Below are 19073 nucleotides of genomic sequence, written 5' to 3'. Positions count from 1 at the left end.
AGTACGTTGCTCAGTGGCACTTCAGTGGATCGGGATTCGAACTGACAACCTTCTGATTACAGAGCCGCCTCCTTAACCTCTAGTCCACCACTGTCCCACTGAGTGTCTCTAGGGGGACTGTCCCTGTCACCACTTGATTATACGGAGCACTGGATAAGGTCGTCTGGTAAAGGCTGTAAATGTAAATGACAACCAAATAATGATGATGCACCAGATACTTCACTAGTGTGAGCTTGTTCAGTATTATTGCTTGTTTAATCAGTGCAATTGTTTTCACTGTAAAGGGGTTTTCTAATAATCAATCAAATCGTTTAGCTGATATTTCTAAAATATTGGTCAGAACACGATGCGGTACAGTCTCTGTAATTGTCCAGTGACTGGAAAATATCTCGCCATCGCTTCACTTCTCGTCCCATTCGGAAACCAGGTAACCAATAGAATTATTCCTCATTACCATGTTGTTCCCGTCGTGCTTTGCGGATACTACTCGTCGCATATCAAACGTTTTTTCTGCAGCTTTAAAATGAAAGTAAAATTTGTTAATTTGTGATACGTCCATCTCGGTGTACCCGGTTTATTTCCTAACTTCAAGGAAATTAAATGACATAATGTCTAACCGTGGCTGTGTCCTTCGTGGAATGGTCGAACTTTATATAGCTGTGAGTGCACTTCTAGAAAATGCCCGGATGATCCTCGGTGGTCCGGGGTGCAGGCTTCAAACCTGTAGCTGCCTAGCGGCAGAGTGGTTCAATTCCACCTTTCGGGCGGCGGAGTTTTTATTGTATTTTTATGGCATTTTAATCCTATTTAAGTCCCTGAGGTAAACTCCGTCGTATTAATGGAGCAGAACCTTTCCCAGAAGCTTGAGCGCAGCAGGGAACAGCCAACTGATCTGAGAGCAGAATAACTACTTGAAATGCAATAGTCATGCTGGCAGGGCGTTGGAAAGACTGGTCCTGGATCAGCCCTGAAAGGTATCGAGGACCTCGACCAATCAGGCTGCTTTATACTCGGAAGTCGACACCTAATCCAATCATATTGCTCGGTGTTTCGAGTTTGGCGGAAGTGGAGATTTTTCTCCTTCAAAGCGTGTAAACGCCGACTCTGGCCGTGAACTGACCGGTATGTTTATCCGTTTTATTTCACTGTTATTTTAATTATTTTATATATTGTGCCGTTGTTGTCAACCCTACTGAGCACCAGCTGCAGAAGTGCGCTGGTCTGCTTTCTGTATTTACTGTTATTAGCGATTATATTTCTATGTTTTATTGACACCAGTACCGATATACCTTTAAAAATAATGTTCATAATCATGATAAAATGCCAATGACAATAATGTAAAGAATCATAACTGAACTTTTTAACGTTTTTATTCATTCATCCATCAATATCAAAGTTCTCAGATGTCACGATTTGAGCTGCATTCAGATCGCATTATTCCACATTCTGTAACCTGTGTCCGCATAAAACAGTAAAATAAATTGAGCACCGATCCTGTCATAGGATCTGTCTGAGATTAAATGTTATTTAATACAGTTTTCTTTATTTGTAAGACAATATAACAATTATGCAAATATATGTATGTATTTGCATATTCTGGACGCGCTTTATTAAGTCGGTCACTGCACATACGAGTGTGAAATGTAGAAATGCCTACAGACACCAGATCCAGTCAATCGTAATGCTTGATCACCAGTCTCTCTGTCCCCTCAGGGCGGAGCTGATGCCGCTGCACAAAGTCCCTCCTCGCCTGTGGGAGGCGCTGAAGTTGAAGGAGGGCATCTATGCCCGGCTGCCGCAGCACTTCCTCCGTTCTGTGGCAGAGACGCAGACGGAGACGCCCGTTCACTGGAAGCCGCTTGGGGTGAAACACCGGGCCAACCCCACCACGGGACAGAAGGAGCGGGTGCAGGACGTCCCTGTCCCCATTTACTACCCGCCTGAGTCACAGGACGGCCTGTGGGGAGGGGAGGGCTGGATCTGCGGCTTCAGATACGCCAACAATGACAAGGTGGACGTCACCCCCATCTCAGCCTGTCAATATAGTCCTGTCTGATCTCCTCTCATAGAGCTGAAGAAAGGTGTTGAGATGTTTGTTTCCTCTCGCAGCTCTCCACCCGTCTGAAGAAGACGTGGAAGCCGCAGCTCTTTAAACGGGAGCTCTACAGCGAGATCCTGGACCAGAGGTTCCACATCACGGTCACCGCCCGCACGCTGGACCTGATCGACGCCGCTTTCGGCTTCGACTTCTACATCCTCAGGGTGTGTGGCTCAGTTTCCATCTTCTGGCTAATCCAGAGTCACCCAGCAGCTGCCGGCTTTTCAACCAGTTCCTGGTCTCTTTGGTTCTAGACCCCCAAATGTGACCTGAACTCCAAGCTGGGGATGGACCTGAAGCGCGCCATGCTGCTGAGGTTGGCGCGGAAAGACCCGGATCTGCACGCAGAGGACCCCGTGCGCAGGGAGAAGATCTACAGCAAGTACAAGGTCAGGGTGGGATGTGTTGAGTGTGAGGAGATGTGAACGTGGTGATTAAACGCAACTGCCAGCCAATCAGAATCCAGTATTCCACCAGGACGCTAACTGGCTGATAATCGCTTTGACGTCCCTCGTTTCACTCGGTGTTCTGAAATGTTTGCGTTGCAGCAGTTCGAGATCCCGGCTGAAGAGGCCGAGTGGGTGGGGCTGAGTCTGGAGGAGGCCGTGGAGAAACAGAGGCGTCTAGAGCAAAAGGTGAGATTCGTCCAGAGAAGCCGAGCTTGTCCTCTGAATACAGGATTTATTGAGCTCTGTGTGTGTGTGTGTGTGTGTGTGTGTGTGTGTGTGTGTGTCAGGATCCCGAGCCTCACTTCAAGCGGTGTGTGGAGACTCTACTGCAGGACCTGGCCATCCAGAAACTGTCCGAGCCGCAGCTGGTGGAGAAGTGAGGTAGACACGTCACTGTCCAGTTCGGTTCTGTCTGTAAAAAGTTGTATTTTGTATTCTCGTCCACTTTATGTACAGCAGTCGTACTGAAAACCAATAAAACGGAATTAAAACCAGAGTTTTCATTTTCTCCAAACCACACGGATTGTGGGTAAGGTCAAAGCGACAGGTGGACCGTCTTCGTCCTGACCTGCTGTTGGCTGCAGATGCTCGTTTTGTCCAGCAGGTGTCAGGATGGCGCCACGCAGCATGTGAGATGAAAGTGAAGCGATTGTCCTTATGACACACAGTGAAACGTGTCCTCTGTATTTAACAGTCACCCTTGGTGACAGTGGGCACAATGACAGGCGCCCGGGGAGCAGCATGTGGGGACGGGACCTTCATCAAGGGGACCTCAGTGGCACCTTGGCGGCTCGGGATTCGAACCCGCGACCTTCTGATTACAGGCCGCTTCCTTACCCCCCAGGCCACCACTGCATCTCATGCACGATGTGACGTCATTGAGCTGGGATCAGGGTCGATGGCGGTGACTCGCGGTCCCATCTGTAAAGACGTGGACCACGGCACAGCGTGCTAAAAATGTGACGACTTTATGATGATTATATTTTAATAATAAACGTGCCTGAGGGTGAGGGGTTGGGTAAACAATCATCTTCAGCAGCTGATCATAATAAACACATCCGAATGGAATATTTTTTATTTTATTTTTCAGCGAAAATCACAAACCACAACACAAATGAAAATACATATATAGATATATACACACACAGGAGGCCCCGCCCAGCGGTGAACTGGGCGTGGCTACAGTCCACTGGAAACTTGAACGGCCACGTCCTGTCCTGTGACCCTTCATTCGCGGCCCCACCCGCCCACGTTAGGGAGCGGCATCCCGCCGCGGCGCATCGTTCTCCACCTTCACCGGCGAGGTGCCGACGTCCTCCGGCTGCGCCGCGCCTGCGTCGAACTGCTGCTGGCTGTTGATGACCATCTGGCTGAACTGCAGGTCGTTGTAGAAGGCCGGGGTCATCTGCAGGTCATCAGAGAGCAAGTTCATGTTGGGGTCATCCACGGGGAAGGCGGAGCTGGGGACGCTCGGTGTCACCATCCCCTCCAGGAAGTGGACGAGGTTCATTAATATGCTGTGGTCGTCGTACGGGATGTCGGGGAAGTTCTCCCCCGGCTGCAGGAGGTCCTCCGGGGCGGCGGTCGCCATGGCAGCCGCGCTGTTATCTCCGGGGAGGGGGAGCTGCAGGAAAGGCTGGAACGCCGGGGCATCGGCCATCATACCCGGACCTGGGGGTGGACAGAGACACCGACACGGGTCAGCGACACGCGCAACGCCGGCGCCCGGCCCTCGCCGCCGCGGGGAAACGCACCTGCCGCGCTGCACTCGTCCCGGAAGCGGCCGTCCGACTTGATCTTCCTCTTGCGGTTCACCTCGTACGGATCTGGGGAGAGAAGCGCGCCGCGCGTTAAAAGGGAGAAGAGGGCCGGCGGGGGAGGGGCCACGCCGGGCCACGCCCAGTCCGGTCACCTTGGTTGTTTGGCAGGTAGGTGAACTTGACCGGCTCGCTGTCCATGTGGTCGGACAGGCGCCGGAGGAAGACGTTGACCTCCACCTCGTCCTCGAGGTCCTGCTCCTGGAACGGCGGCGACTTGAAGACGATGGCGATCTGCCTGTGCACGTCCGTCTGGGCGAACTCCGCCTTCGCCTCCCAGCCCCCGTGGCTGAAGATGATCTCGATGTCGTCTGGGCGCAAATTTATTATCAGAACGAAGAATCAGAACGGCAGAATTAACTCGCCAATTTACTCCAGTCCTCAACTTTTTACACTTTCTGGCCATTACTGTACAGCAGTAAATTTTAAAGTGTTTCCAAACGCACTGATTCTGGATCCAATTTAGATTTAATCCTAGAGGGCCGGCGGTGGCCTAGCGGTTAAGGAAGCGGCCCCGTAATCAGAAGGTCGCGGGTTCGAATCCCGGTCCGCCAAGGTGCCACTGAGGTGCCACTGAGGTCCACACACGCTGCTCCCCGGGCGCCTGTCATGGTGCCCACTGCTCACCAAGGGTGATGGTTAAATACAGAGGACACGTTTCACCGTGTCACCATGTGCTGTGCTGCAGTGTCTCACAATGACACGTCACTTCACTTTATTTTAATTTTTTTATATTAATAATAAAGAACAGTACACGTGCACAGGTCACCGCATGATGACAGAAACGTCTTTACGTTCGTAACGGCGCCGGTTCCCCCTGAGGGGGCGGAGCTGCGCCGCATCGTTCTTCAGTCGCGCCGCTCACCTTTCTGCACTTTGTCGCAGAGCATGTAGATCTCGGTCTTCCCCGTACACGTCCCGCGGACCACGTTCAGACGATTGATTTTCAGCTCCGAGGTGGTGGTGGCCTCTAGGATGGACACACAGGAGAGAGGACAGTAAACCCTCAGGGTAGGACGTGGCGAGCAGGACGTGGACGGTCGCCGCATGTCGTGCTTCTTACTCTTGTCGTAGATTGGATTGGACACGACTGGACCCAGCAGGACCGTCTCTCCGTCCAGCCGCTCCAGTTCGCACTGGAAGCACAGCCGGACCACGTTCATGTCCATGTCCTCGATGCTGCGCAGCTGACCAGCTGGGGGTGGACATCGGAGAATGACACACTGAGCCCACCCTGAGGACCAAAGACCCCCAACCCAACCGCTAGCCCCGCCCCTGACCACGCCCACATGTCACCGATCGCGACTCACTGTTAAACGGGTCGATGTTCTGGCTCCTCCTCTTCGCCAAGGACGCGTCCAGCTCCTTCCTTCGCACACACTGGATTCCCAAGTTGGAGAAACTTCACACGACACACAAAGTCAAATCAGATGTTCAGATCTCTCCGTTCGGCCACCTTCACCGGCGTTTTACCGTACCTGTGCTGGCGGGACGTGTGGGGGTTGATCGTAACGATGCAAATTCCCTCCGAACAGTCTTTACCCACGAGGCAGTGCGGGTGTGGGCGGTGCGGGATGTCTTTGGTAACCAGGGAGACGGTCACCGTCACCTTCGCTATCTTGTCCATCGGCCCCTGGAGCTGAGAGGGGAGGGGCGGGGCTGTGAGAACGAACCACGAACTACATCGGGGGGAATTTACTCGCCAAACTCGCCGACCACGGAGGGGGGAACCCCAGCGGGACAGAGGGTACCTTCCAACACACACACACACACACACACGCACGGGACAGTGGCGGCCTAGCGGTTAAGGAAGCGGCCCCGTAATCAGAAGGTTGCCGGTTCGAATCCCGATCCGCCAAGGTGCCACTGCTCCCCGGGCGCTTGTCATGGTGCCCACTGCTCACTCAGGGTGATGGGTTAAATGCAGAGGACACATTTCAATGTGTGCATCGTGTCCTGTGCTGCTGTGTGTCACATGTGACTATCACTTCACTTTTTTTTTTTTAACACACAAGAGCGTCTGGCGAGGGGTCGGAGGTCACACTGACCTCGATAGACGGGATGGTCTTGTTGGCCTCGGTGCTGCCGGCGCCCAGGATGCTGCCGGCGGAGCGGCCCTCGCACTCGTAGCGAAAGCGCATGCCGCGCTCCTTCGGCTGCTCCACCACCACCAGCTGCGGCCTCTCCAGCAGCCGCTCCAGCATCTCGGTTCCCGGCGCGGCCGGGCGCGTGGGCGGGGCCGCCGGGCCGCCGCGGCCGCGCCGAGAGGCCCCGGCCCTGCTGCCCCGCATCGCCACGCCGGCCGCCGGAGGCTTGAAGGCGGGACGTTCCTGAGGCTGCGAGGAAACACACGTCAAGAGCAGCAGGAGAGAGAGAGAGAGAGAGAGAGACGATGCACACCCGGGACGAGCGACTGACCCACAGCCGAAAAACTCTGACAAACACCAGCTGAAGCCGAACCGGCGGCGTCTCGGGAGGCCTGGCAGCGTCTCAACACGCCGCGCAGCAGCAGCAGCGACACAAAGAGCACGGACCTCGAGGAGGAGCCCACCACAGAAGGAAACAGGAAGCTGCTGCAGAACAAAACCAACCAATGGCGGCAGCCACAGAGCGGGGAGGGGCCAGAGCTGCTGGGATCACGTTACACACACACACGCTGTCACATGAGCAGCTACACCACCCTGAAGGCCAGGGGTTCCCAGGACCTGCAGGTACTGCGGCCAGGGTCAGCAGGTCAGCCTGCAGTGACGTCTGGAGTCGACAGATGTTCAGCGCGTGGGGAACAGCGGACATTTCCCCAGACATTTATTATTTACAGCATTTACCAGACGCCCTTATCCCAGTAGTTACAGGGACAGTCCCCCCTGGAGACACTCAGGGTTAAGTGTCTTGCTCAGGGACACGATGGTAGTAAGTCTGGTTCATAGTCGAGTGTGTTACCCGCTAGGCTACTAACCAGACTGTGCGCAGGGCGTGATTTCCAGGGGGGTCAGGACCCCCCAATAATCAGATCCAGCCAGTATAACCCCCCCAGCCAATAAAATCGCAGGGCTCTGGAGAGGAACCAGTTTCACTCAACAAACAGATATTATGTCCGTGTCGTATTCTAAACCAATCAGAGATCGTGAAGGGCGGGGCCTGCCTCTGATTGGTCCACACATTCTTGTACTAAAACCCAACCTCGACAAGTACAGTTTTTTTTTAAAGACCAAAACCCGGCATTGTTTTTTATGTTATTTTTCATGGTCAAAATACAGCGTTGGACTGAAATTTATAAAAGTATGAAATAAGCAATTTAATAATCATTCATGAAACGTTCAACTCTGACTCTGCTCTCCCTGTCAGCCCCCACCTCGAACATTACAGAGAGATACGTGATGATGCAGATCAGTCATGTGACTGCAGTCATGCAAACAATTTACGAGCGTGTGACACTGGCTCGATATGATAGAAGGAACGGACGAGTGTATTGATGGAGATTAGTGACGTGATTGTCACTGTGAAACTGCAGCCCAGCACACGGTGACACGGTGAAACGTGTCCTCTGTATTTAACCATCACCCTTGGTGACAGTGGGCACCATGACAATGGGAGCAGTGTGTGGGGACGGGACCTCAGTGGCATCTTGGCAGTTCGGGGTTCGAACCGGCAACCTTCCATTTACAGGGTCGCTTCCACGCTACCATCGTGTCCCTGAGCAAGACACTTAACCCTGAGTGCTCCAGGGGGGACTGTCCCTGTAACTACTGACTGTAAATCGCTTTGGATAAGGACGTCTGGTAAATGCTGTAAATGTAAATGCTGCCCCTTGGGCATTTTTAGGAGGTAAAATGTCAAATATAAAATAAAATTCTCTCTCTTTCCACACCTCAGACTAGCGTCCATCTTACCGCCATTCTATCAGTCCATAAAACACATTCCACACAGCGATAAATGTCCTGACCCGCTGTCCCTTCTCCCTGTGATTTCCTCTTTATATAATTTATCTTGTTTTAATTTCAGCTCAGTGAAGCACAATCACGTTTTCAGTAAATTACCGTTCTTGTAGAATTGTGCTTCAAATAAAGAACTAAATATTGCCAAAATGTACAGCAATTAAGTACACTAAGTTAATCTAACTGGTGGTTGCAGTGTGGCAGTGTGTGTGTGTGTGTGTGTGTGCACACAATCCTAGTTAAAAAAAAAGGTGCCGGAACTTTGCATGCTGGGGATTAATCCTGTTTTAAAAAAGGTCAGAATCAGATTTTCAATAATATATAAGCTGTTAAACAGCATTTCTGTTCAAGTGTGAATTACGTCTCTCTCACTGCCACACTCCATTTTGGCAGCGGCGGCCTAGCAGGTAAGGAAACAGACTCGTAATCAGAAGGTCGCCGGTTCGAGTCCTGAACTGCCAAGGTGCCACTGAGGTGCCACCGAGCAAAGCACCGTCCCCACACACTGCTCCCCGGGCGCCTGTCATGGTGCCCACTGCTCACCAAGGGTGATGGGTTAAATGCAGAGGACACGTTTCACTGTGTGCACCGTGTGCTGTGCTGCTGTGTATCACAAGTGACAATCTGACTAGACGTGAACTAGTCGCTGTCAGTTTAACACTTTTATCCCTTGAAGACTGGCTGATTTATCAACTCCGAGGGAGTCCGTAGTTTGATGAAGAAGAACAGCAGGCAGGTGGAAAGGGGGCGGAGTCTCACCTGGGGGGGCGTGCCCCTGGGCACCAACACCGGGTTGTGGCTCCTGGTAGCGGGGGGGCTGTCCAGCTCCCGGGGGGGCGGTGGAGGGCCCGGCAGCGTCTGCAGGCCGGGGGCAGCGGACTTCTCCTCCAGGTACTCCTGGATTATTTCTGGAAAACACGGCCGGGGCGTTCACCGCTGCTCACGGTGATAATAATACTAATAAAAACGGTCCTCGACACTCACCGAGGTCGATATCTGGGGGGGAAAAGAGAGGAGAAAGCAGATCAGCAGCCGCTCATTTCAATGAAAAGACTCAATGAAAAAGTTATTTCTAGTAAATAAGTTATTTGAGACGCGGCGCCGTAGAAGCGAAAGCGAAAGTTCCGGCGCTCCGCGTCAACACAGCGACGCCCGACTCCGTTTACCCTCCGGAACGGACGGAGTCGCAATAAAAGTGCGCCACGATGCGCGTTCACTGACCCGGGGACGCGGCCGCTCCGTTCGGGAGACTCATGTTTCTCATGGTCCTGCGGCTCCGACGCGGGTTCGGCTCGGCCCGCTCCACGGAACCGGAGGATCCTCTCCGCGGCAGCGTCTGTGCCGAGAAGCGGGACGTCGGGCGCGTCGAGCAGCGCTTCCGGTGTCGGAAATCCCCTGACGTCACGCCGCGGGAAAACCCCGGTGGCGAAACGGCGGATAAAACATCTTGTGTACGATCACGTCTGTTTAAACACACGATACGCGCGGGTTCTCTTCTTTTTCTCTTATAAAAAATAGAATTTACACACAAGACGCTGCGCATCAAGAGGAACCATTTAGGCGCGACAGGAAAACGAAATGAATTTAAAATTCGGTGTTTCTCCGGGTTGCATCATTCGCAGAAATGAAATACGTGTGGAGGGAGTCGGAAGGTTGCGGGTTCGAGTTACCGGCTGTAAATTCAGAGGACGCCGCCACTGAACACAATACGAAGTAAATAACGGTGCTCGTTACGTTTACATTTTATTAGTCGTTAATAAAATACGATTTAACGAGCAGTCGGCTTTAGACACGACCTTGATCGGGTTGCGGGGCAACGCGTCTCCGCCGAAGATCTCGCGAGATCCCGCGATTCGTCGCGAGATTCCCGTGGCGCGCGCTACCGTCCTGATGAGGGACCACTGACCTCCAACTGGGGCTTATTTCAATCATCCATTTAATATTTTACTTCTATTACAAATCACTAGCATCAATGGCTACCGTCGTATTAAATTATATCACTTCCAAACAAAGATGACATCTGCAATTAAAAACCAAAACCACACAATCCTGAGTTAACATTAAAAAGAATAAAAACAAAAAGCGCAGCATTTTGTTAAAGATCAACTGATCGTTTATGGCCTGATGTCTTTGATCAGCATGACATTTTTTTTTCTACATGAAACCTTTAAACTGCACTTATGCTTTACTATAAATATCAGTGATCAAAATTGCATGTACAAAAAAAAAAAAAAAAAAAAAAAGCCAAATCAATGCAAAATTACGGCACAAAAACATGAGCAAGTGGGGGGAGGGAGAGAGAGAGAGAAATCCATGTCTGATGTGGCAACTGTATGGAAGTGGTCCCGAACCGGTCAACGGGGTCTGGCTGTGGAGTGTTCATCATCAGAAGGGGGCAAAATAAAAATAAAAATCCTGGCCATGAAGACTAACATCAGCTCCCGCTAGACAGTTCTGACATTAGCACATTTACAAGATGAGATTTTGTACAGATTTCAAGAAAGGGGGAAAGAAAAAAAAAATGTGTCAAATAGTGTTAATAATTATATAGAAATATTAATACCTACAAGGCTTGTATTTTAATGATCTTGTTTAATTTGGAACAGTGACCATTTTGGTTTAGAAGGAAGGGTTGTCACCAGCTCTCAAGGAGTAGTTGTTCACGGGGCCGCTGGGCGCCACCCTCTGTGGTCCCACACATTGGTCTCCTTTTCTCTCACGCACACACACGCACACGGAATGCACTTTTCGAAAAAACGCAGGAGGACACCAGAGGACGGCCCAGTGACCTTTGCACTGTGGCGATATGTACGCCGCCCCCACCATCACCATCATCATCCCGATACAAACGCAACACAGTACACCACGGTTTTACTTCACATTAACGGCCATATGAAAACCAAATCGAAGAGGAGAAAAGTATGACAACGTCTACGTTAAACATGACTCTGCTGTGGGTCCCGCGCGGACAGGGGAGTCAAACTGAACCGGCTGCAGTCCAACCACAAACATCTCCAGTCCCAGCTTGCCTCCCTGGTAGACAGACATGGATGGTGAAGATGCCCAGAGGGGGAGAATCTGGCTGTTAATCGTTCTTTTTCTCCTCCTCCGCTTTGTCAGTCAGGGCGGGCACGGCCCCCTGCTCCGACGCCGGGGGCGCTGGACTGTCCTTGTCCTTGGTGTGGTCCACGCCACTGGTGCCAAACTCGTTCATGCGGTTGGGATCCACTCTGTAGATCCAGCGCTGGTACAAGTAAATGAAAAACACGACGTCTGGAACAGAAAAATGAAGTCAGCCGTGGTCAGAGCCATCGTAAAGAAGGGGCGCGGTTTCCGTGGTAACCTACCGTCTCTCAGACAGCCTATCCTGTACATCATAGGCATTTTTATGACAAACGCGAACAGGTCGTCGATGAAGGTGTTGAGGGCCTTATAGGTCAGCATCCTCCATGGGAGGTGAGCCACAGATTTCATTTTGTAGTTGATGAAGAGCTGAGGTGTCATGGTGATGAAGCCTGCAGACAGGGGAGTCACACGTGAGGCCCGGCGGAGCGTTAATCGCGTCTAATCGGGAGCTTCCTCTCCGCGAGGATGACGGACGTGCTCACCGAAGGTCAGCAGGAACCCATAGAGCATGCTGAGCACCCACGAGTACCAGCCTTTGTGCTCGACGTAGATCAGGCTGTAGACGGCGTAGCAGCCGAACAGCGGGTACAGCAGCCAGGACAGGTACCTGAACGCCATCTGCAGGGGACCAGAGGAGATCTAAGACTACAGCCGCCGCAGTACTGAATCGTCTTAAATAGTCCTTACGTCGTCGTAGATCTTGGTGGACGACTCGACGTACGTCGACTTGTCTTTGAATATCAACCGTGGGATCAGCCCTGCGATCCTGTTCTCCCGGTCCAGCTGTCGGAAGAGAGCAGTCAGCACCACCTCCAACCAGCACCTCCAACCACCACCTCAGCTCAGCAACTTACTCGCACGTCCATGACTTTGGTGATCTTCCAGAAGTCGATGAGCAGCCCGATGAACACGCTGACCTGCACCACGAAGTTGGTCTCGTTGTCCAGGATGTAGAGTAACACCACCAGGGACTGGAAGACCCCGAAGAAGATGGAGCGAACGGAGAGACCCTCGAGGGACTGGCGGCTGTTCCAGAACTGGATGTCTGAGGGACACACGGGAGACGCCCTCTTCAGCTCCTCTTCACCACAGCCACGAAGCTGAAAGTACCCGAGAACCCGGACGAGGGAACCGCAGCGCCCCGGCACCCCGGTATAACTTTCACTTTCCGTTTCACACGAAACACACTCACTCACCGTTCTTGAAGGCCAGGAACTCAAAGATGCTGTGAACAATGGACACCACGATGGTCAGGCCCAGCAGGTACGGGTTGGTCTCCAGCAGGGCCACCTGAGTAGAGAATTCAGTTTACAGAGTCAACACACACACACACACACACACACACACACACACACACACACACACACACACTGACTGGGGCAAACTTTAAACCGGTGTAAAAATTAATAGGATCAGTTATTAAAAGCGGAGAGAAGATGAATCTCATTATAATTCCAGCAGCCAGCAGAACACGAGTATGGCAAAGCGGGAATCGAGCGCAGGAGCGCCATGAACTCGTTTCTAATTTACTTTACAGACGCTTTTATAAAAAAAGCGACTTACAGGAGGACGACACCAGCAATTCTTGTTTGGTTTCTATAGATTTTGAGTTATAAAACTGAGAGCCCCAATAAGGCCGAACATGTCAGGAATAGAACATGCAGGGAATTAAGTGCTAGATTAATATATTTATTTTATTTTTTTTGAGTGTGAGTGTGAGAGTGTGTGAGAGAGTGTGTGTGTGAAATATTTTTTAAACAAATTTAAACAAGTTGGTTTTCAAATGTTTCTTAACAGGTGCTGGTGGTCTGGGCTAGTCAAATGGACCATTTGCCTACAGTTAATAAAGCGTTAACCTGACCTGACGTATAGTTAACGTGCTGAAACGGCGGCGTTAGAGACCTTGACGGAGTCCTGGTCCTCGTCAGACTGCTCGTACGTGTCCTCGCCCAGGAAGTTCCAGGGGGAGCGGGCGCTCTGGGCGGCGTACAGCTGCCAGCGCCACAGCGACAGCGGGCAGTAGGTGAGGCGGAGCGGCAGCTTCTGCAGGGTCTCGTTGACGGGGTAGTAGTCCTTTTGGAGGTTCCAGTAGTCGTTGAAGTAGACGATGGGGTAGTAGTCCCCGCTCACGGCGTCAAACTTCACGTCTGGGCGAGAAGAGGGGAGGAAGCGCGGTGAGACGGGACAAGCGGCGGGCGCGGTGCAGACAGGCGGCAGAAACGCTTACGCTGGTCGAGGGGCGGCGGCACGGAGCCCTTCACCCAGGCCGTGTGGTCGTCCACCATGTTGATGGTGAGGTTGGGGTGCCAGTGGGAGATGATCTCGACCGGCCCGTGGCTCTCAGCCCGCTGAGGACAAAACAGACTCCGCCTTCAAAACCACCAGCAGGGTTCTCACACATTATCATTTATGGCATTTACCAGACGCCCTTATCCAGAGCACCTTACAATCAGTAGTTACAGGGACAGTCCCCCCCCCAGGAGACACTCAGAGTTAAGTGTCTTGCTCAGTGACACTATGGTAGACATAGGCGAGTGTGTTACCTGCTAGGCTACTACCACCCTTTCACGACCGTACGGTCTCTCTTGGCCCAGACCGAGTAACATGGAGCCATGATGTTCATCAGCTGTCATCTGGTGGTAGTAGCCTAGCGGGTAAAACACTTGCCTGTGGACCAGAAGACCCAGGTTCAAACTTCACTTACTACCATTGTGTCCCTGAGCAAGGCACTTAACCCTGTGTGTCTCCTGGGGGGCTGGTTGTAAGTCGCTCTGGATAAGGACGTCTGGTAAATGCTGTAAACGTAAATTAAATTTAGTTTTAACAGGAGACATGCGGCTGAGAAAGTTCTGGAATATGGAAGCCACGCCCATCGCAGCACGTGATGTGGTTCACTACATACTACAGACCAGCGCTGGTTTTAACCGTTCTAGCTGGAATCATATAAAAACGTTTAGATCAGATTTCTATTGATGGTAGGAACCCTGCAGCAGAGAACAGATTTCCAACACGTCCGACCAACACGCACCTTTATCATCTCAGGATCCGCCTCGGTCTCGCCGGTCAGCAGGTTCTTCGTCTTCAGGAACTTTCTGCGTTTGAACTTATTCAGCACTGAATCGGAGAGAGAGAGTTTGAGAGTGAGACCGTGGTTCCCAACATGGTTCTGCTCTACTCAGCCTAGAACAAGACGGAATTCTGCAGTACTTCGTGACGTGTGGACGGTGGCCAGGCGGCGGTACTGGCCCTTGCGTTTGGGGTCCGGGTGGTGGCCGCTCTTGGTGAAGTAGACGTGCATGTAGAGGGAACCGTTCTGCAGAACCTCCTGCAGATGAAGATGAGAAGAAGAAGAAGAGAGGTTTTCAACTCCACTCGAGTTTACACGCCGTGCGGATCCCCATCCTGGAAAGAACCTGAGAAAACCTGATTAGCTAAGGTGTTGCATAGATTACACTACTCAAGGGTTAAACTTAATAATTTTTACCCCACTATTTCCTCTCTCTGCAATAAGTGTGAATCTGATGAGGGTTCGCTTGGTCATCTTTTTTGGGCATGCCCTAAAATCATTGAATTTCGTTCCAAAGTTTATACTTGTGAGCTTCCCTTAGATCCTGCAACTGCTCTTCTTGGCTGGTCAGTCTCCTTATAATAAGGCTTTCCGAGTGCCTATACAGTACGGTATGATGATCGCAAAAACATCTATTCTTTGCATGTGGAAGGACGAGTCAAGGCCACTATTCAGGATCTGGTCGTCTGAGCTTTCTGATAACTGCAACGCTACTTATTTCATCATTTATTTTCTCTCTAAATCTCTTGTTAAAGTTGCTGACATTTGCAAACCTATTTGTTCTCTATCTCTATATTTATTTCCACTCCCCCAACACTCTTGCTATAAGTACCTCGGTGTCTATATATTCATATTTGTATTTCTATTGTCATTATGATTCACAATGTTACATTGAGTAAAAATGTATTACTGAAGGTTTTTGTGGTTGACTGCTGTATTGAATCTATCTGAAGGAGATGTGTTTTGTATGTCTGTAAACTGAAAAATTACCTCAATAAATATAATTAAAAAAATAAATAAACTTGATTAGCTGCTCGTTCGTTATTTTGTGTATACAGACCCCATTCCTGACTGCAGTAGACCATATTACTATGTTTCTGCTGGCGTGGTGTATATATAATGCAGACCTGCGGAATGTCCAGCTCCTGGTAGTGCTCGTAGCAGCCGTCTCCGTTGTCCCCAGTCATCCAATCGCCGTAAACCAGGTCCCTCTGGAACCAGAACAGGGTTTCTGTGTTGTTGAAGTCGGAGAAGCTGTCGCTCTGGGAGATGTAGATGTACAGGTCCTGCGGAGAGAGGCGACACGGCGTTCAGGGCCACCGGGGAGCCGGTTCAGACAGCGGCTGTACGCGGGAGATGATTACCATCAGGGTGTCTTTCGGGAAGAGGTTCCTGCTGGGGACCCGGGGGGCTCCTGCAGGGGTGCTGGGGTCTGGTGTGGACGGGCCGCGGCGGAACCAGCTGCTGATGGCCCAGATGATGAAGATCCTGAAACCGTTCAGAATAGAGCTGGAAATCTCGCGGCATAAACCACTGGTCAGCAAACACGAACTCCCGGTCTATAGTATGCTTTCCATAAGATTCACTGCTTGTAAATTTGTTTCGATGATTGTAAAATTGGTAAAACGGTGGTGGTCCCGTAATCAGAAGGTTCCCGATCTGCCAAGGTGCCACTGAGGTCCCCTTGATGAAGGTCCCGTCCCCACAAGCTGCTCCCCGGGCGCCTGTCATGGTGGCCACTGTCACCAAGGATGATGGTTAAATACAGAGGACACGTTTCACCGTGTCACCATGTGCTGTGCTGCAGCGTCTCACAATGACAATCACTTCACTTTCACTTTCAAAAAAAAAAAAAAAAAAAGTAGTATTTTGCATGTTGGAAGTGGTGGCCTAGCAGCCCCGTAATCAGAAGGTTGCCGGTTCGAATCCCGATCCGCCAGGGTGCCACTAAGCAAAGCTCCGTCCCCACACACTGCTCCCTGGGCGCCTGTCATGGCTGCCCACTGCTCCCTCAGGGTGATGATAAATGCAGAGGACACATTTGCACTGTGTGCTGTGCATCAAATGTGACGATTACTTCACTTTACTTTAATAATTTTAACTAAATCATTTGCGATTCTCGGCCACCATCGTCAAGGTGATGCGGCTGGGCAATTACAATTTAAATTCCGATCACAAAGATCTCCATACTACCCACGGCCCTCAGAGAAGAACTCCGACGAGCCGACTCGCACCTTCATAACGCAGCAGGTACCACGCTGGGGCAGCACCTCCAACTCTTTACCATCACAATAAAGGCTTTCTATTCAAATTTAGGACCGATGGTACCACAGATCACCATGGACTTCAGACCTACTGGGAGCTGATAAAACTGGACGTCAAGAAAAACATAAAACTTATATGAATAAATACTTTATTACTTTATTATTTTGTATAACTCTCTTATGAAAAGGTTTTATTTAGAAGCTATGAGCATATTTCACCTGGACCTCATGTTGCGCTGCTCGGCGGGGGAGAAGAGCCTGGATACTACACCTGCACCGGGTTCCAGACGGAACCCTCCACGACGAGAGTGGCCACCGTGTAAAAACCCAAACTGGACAGAATAAAGATGCGTATGACTGACTCACCTGAAGAGGACGCCCTTGATCACCTGCCAGGCGTTGGGGGCTTGTTGCTGCTGTTGCGGCGGCGGCTCCTGGGCCGCGCCCGCCACCGGCGCCACCACCGCGGGTGTCGGACTGGCCGCGCCAGTCCCGTTACTGCTGATCTGCACAGGAAACAAAATCAATCATGGACTGACCAGGGCGTCGCAAGCACCATCATATCTTATATTATGGGGCAGCGGCGGCCTAGCGGTTAAGGAAGTGGCCCCGTAATCATAAGGTTGCTGGTTCGAATCCCGATCTGCCAAGGTGCCACTGAGGTCCCCTTGATGAAGGTCCCGTCCCCACACACTGCTCCCCGGGTACCTGTCATGGTGCCCACTGCTCACCAAGGGTGACAGTTAAATACAGAGGACACATTTCACCGTGTGCTGTGCTGTGTATCACAATAACAATCACTTCAGTTTAAATATCGGTTCAGTTCCAGAAGAACACGCCGGTACGGTGCTGGTGGATCCGAGACAGGGAGAACACACGGAACCCTAAGGGGGCGTCCAGGTCATCAGGGTTGTCCCCACCTCCGTTTCAATCAGACAGGCAAATAGGAGTTGTGACTGTAAATATTTAACTCCGGCAAGTAAAAATGATTTACCAGGTCTACTCTACAACTAAAGCGGACCCTTATTTTGTACAAACACACACAGGCCGGTGGCAGCAGCTGTCAGGTCTCAACATTGGGCAGTTCCTCCATCTGAAGACACCAGCTGAGCAGGCCACAACCGATTCACCTGATCGCAGGAGCCCGACCAATCAGCGGGCAGCGCTTAAACACGCCGACCAATCAAATCCCTGGAAGAACTCAGCGCTTTGGGAAGTGGACCAATCGGGCCGAGGCGAGAGCTGAGCGCTTCAGCGTGACGATTCCGGCACATCTCACACCGCCAAAGGCGGAACGACAGTGGCTCCGGGTGAAAGGTAAAGGGTCAGCCGACCCGCAGCTTTGCTGACTCAGGCTACACGGCTGCGGCCTCGATGGGGCGCGCAGCGGCTGCCGGGATGCCGGCGCCGTCATGACCACCACGTTCACCATCTTGACGCTTCATTCGACTCCGGGTCCAGAATTCAACGAACGTAGCGCGGCAGAAACCCCGAACCACCGCGACAAGAGCGGGCCGCGGCCCAGGACCACCGCGCACCGCGCCACCGCGACCGGCGGGCCGCTCTGCGCTCCTTACCTCGCCGTTACTGACGGCCGTTGGCTGAGTCGCCTCTGTCTCCTGCGCCGCCATCTTCACCGTCTCTCTCTCGGCACCGCTGCTGTTCTGTAATCACGCGTGAACTCGCGATACTTCCCGGTGGCGTCATGACGTCAGGTGTCACGTGTGATTTGCGTTCGTAAGCGGAGAGTCACAATCACATTCTGTTTACCGTAATTCAGTACGATTAGTACAGTTTACTCCGTTAGTAGCTCTCTAATGACACGTGTTTAATTATGTAGGATGAAGCGGAAGATACACAAAACGTTAAAGGCCTTCATTTTTACCATAAATATCGCAGTGAAATTGCTTAAAGGTCCCCTATTATGAAAACGTGACTTTAAAATAAGCTAAAGTTGGATTTCTCTCCTCCCGTCTCGAGGGTGGAGCTCTCAGTACATTCTGGCAATTTGATGTCATATTTTCTAAATGCATTTTTATTAAAGAAATATTACTGTGACATGTAAAACTGTGGCACGCCGGGTGTGCTGACAACGTCATTCGTGATTGGTCAGAAACTACATTCCCTCAGAGGCTTATTATTGGCTGAATAAAACCAGCCAATCACAGCGCGATCGTTCTTTAGTGTGAGTCACTCTGATTGGCTGAAAAAAAAAGTGACATCATCAGCTTTCACTATTTAAGACGCGAAACGACAACAAAGAAATTATTTCGTATTTACGAGAGTTTAGTACAGAGCTACAGAAATGGAGTTGTGG

General features: G+C 51.3%; 3 protein-coding genes across 5 annotated transcripts; 1 reads left to right on the top strand and 2 right to left on the bottom strand.

Moving 5' to 3' along the window:
- Positions 1-1036: 1036 nt before the first annotated feature.
- mrpl28 (mitochondrial ribosomal protein L28) lies at positions 1037-3041 on the top strand. Its single transcript, XM_029001528.1, has 6 exons — positions 1037-1122; positions 1714-2011; positions 2110-2262; positions 2353-2487; positions 2647-2733; positions 2835-3041. Exons 2-6 carry the CDS (start codon positions 1724-1726, stop codon positions 2925-2927), a joined length of 756 nt encoding a protein of 251 aa, XP_028857361.1. The 5' UTR covers positions 1037-1122; positions 1714-1723; the 3' UTR covers positions 2928-3041.
- A 549-nt stretch (positions 3042-3590) lies between these two features.
- relb (v-rel avian reticuloendotheliosis viral oncogene homolog B) lies at positions 3591-9843 on the bottom strand. 3 transcript variants are annotated; one of them, XM_029001136.1, is made up of 11 exons: positions 9521-9843; positions 9284-9295; positions 9059-9207; positions 6413-6700; positions 5843-6003; positions 5675-5766; positions 5428-5559; positions 5230-5334; positions 4460-4675; positions 4302-4373; positions 3591-4218 (listed from the first exon to the last, which is right to left on the bottom strand). In XM_029001136.1, the coding sequence occupies exons 1-11, from the start codon at positions 9840-9842 to the stop codon at positions 3800-3802; spliced, it is 1968 nt and encodes a 655-aa protein (XP_028856969.1). In that variant the 5' UTR covers position 9843; the 3' UTR covers positions 3591-3799. The 3 variants fall into 3 exon arrangements, with proteins under 3 accessions (XP_028856969.1, XP_028856971.1, XP_028856970.1); XM_029001138.1 differs by lacking the exons at positions 9059-9207; positions 9284-9295; positions 9521-9843 and adding an exon at positions 6765-7229; XM_029001137.1 differs by lacking the exons at positions 9059-9207; positions 9284-9295; positions 9521-9843 and adding an exon at positions 6783-7228.
- A 375-nt stretch (positions 9844-10218) lies between these two features.
- Positions 10219-18453, bottom strand: clptm1 (CLPTM1 regulator of GABA type A receptor forward trafficking). The gene is made up of 14 exons (XM_029001140.1): positions 18334-18453; positions 17123-17262; positions 15857-15980; positions 15620-15778; positions 14633-14750; positions 14454-14539; positions 13653-13773; positions 13328-13572; positions 12622-12715; positions 12280-12470; positions 12113-12208; positions 11908-12043; positions 11647-11814; positions 10219-11572 (listed from the first exon to the last, which is right to left on the bottom strand). The coding sequence occupies exons 1-14, from the start codon at positions 18385-18387 to the stop codon at positions 11385-11387; spliced, it is 1920 nt and encodes a 639-aa protein (XP_028856973.1). The 5' UTR covers positions 18388-18453; the 3' UTR covers positions 10219-11384.
- Between the last annotated feature and the right edge of the window lie 620 nt (positions 18454-19073).

This window comes from Denticeps clupeoides, chromosome 13 (assembly GCF_900700375.1).
Source record: "Denticeps clupeoides chromosome 13, fDenClu1.1, whole genome shotgun sequence".
NCBI lineage: Eukaryota > Metazoa > Chordata > Actinopteri > Clupeiformes > Denticipitidae > Denticeps > Denticeps clupeoides.
This window is presented reverse-complemented; position numbering and strand designations above follow the sequence as displayed.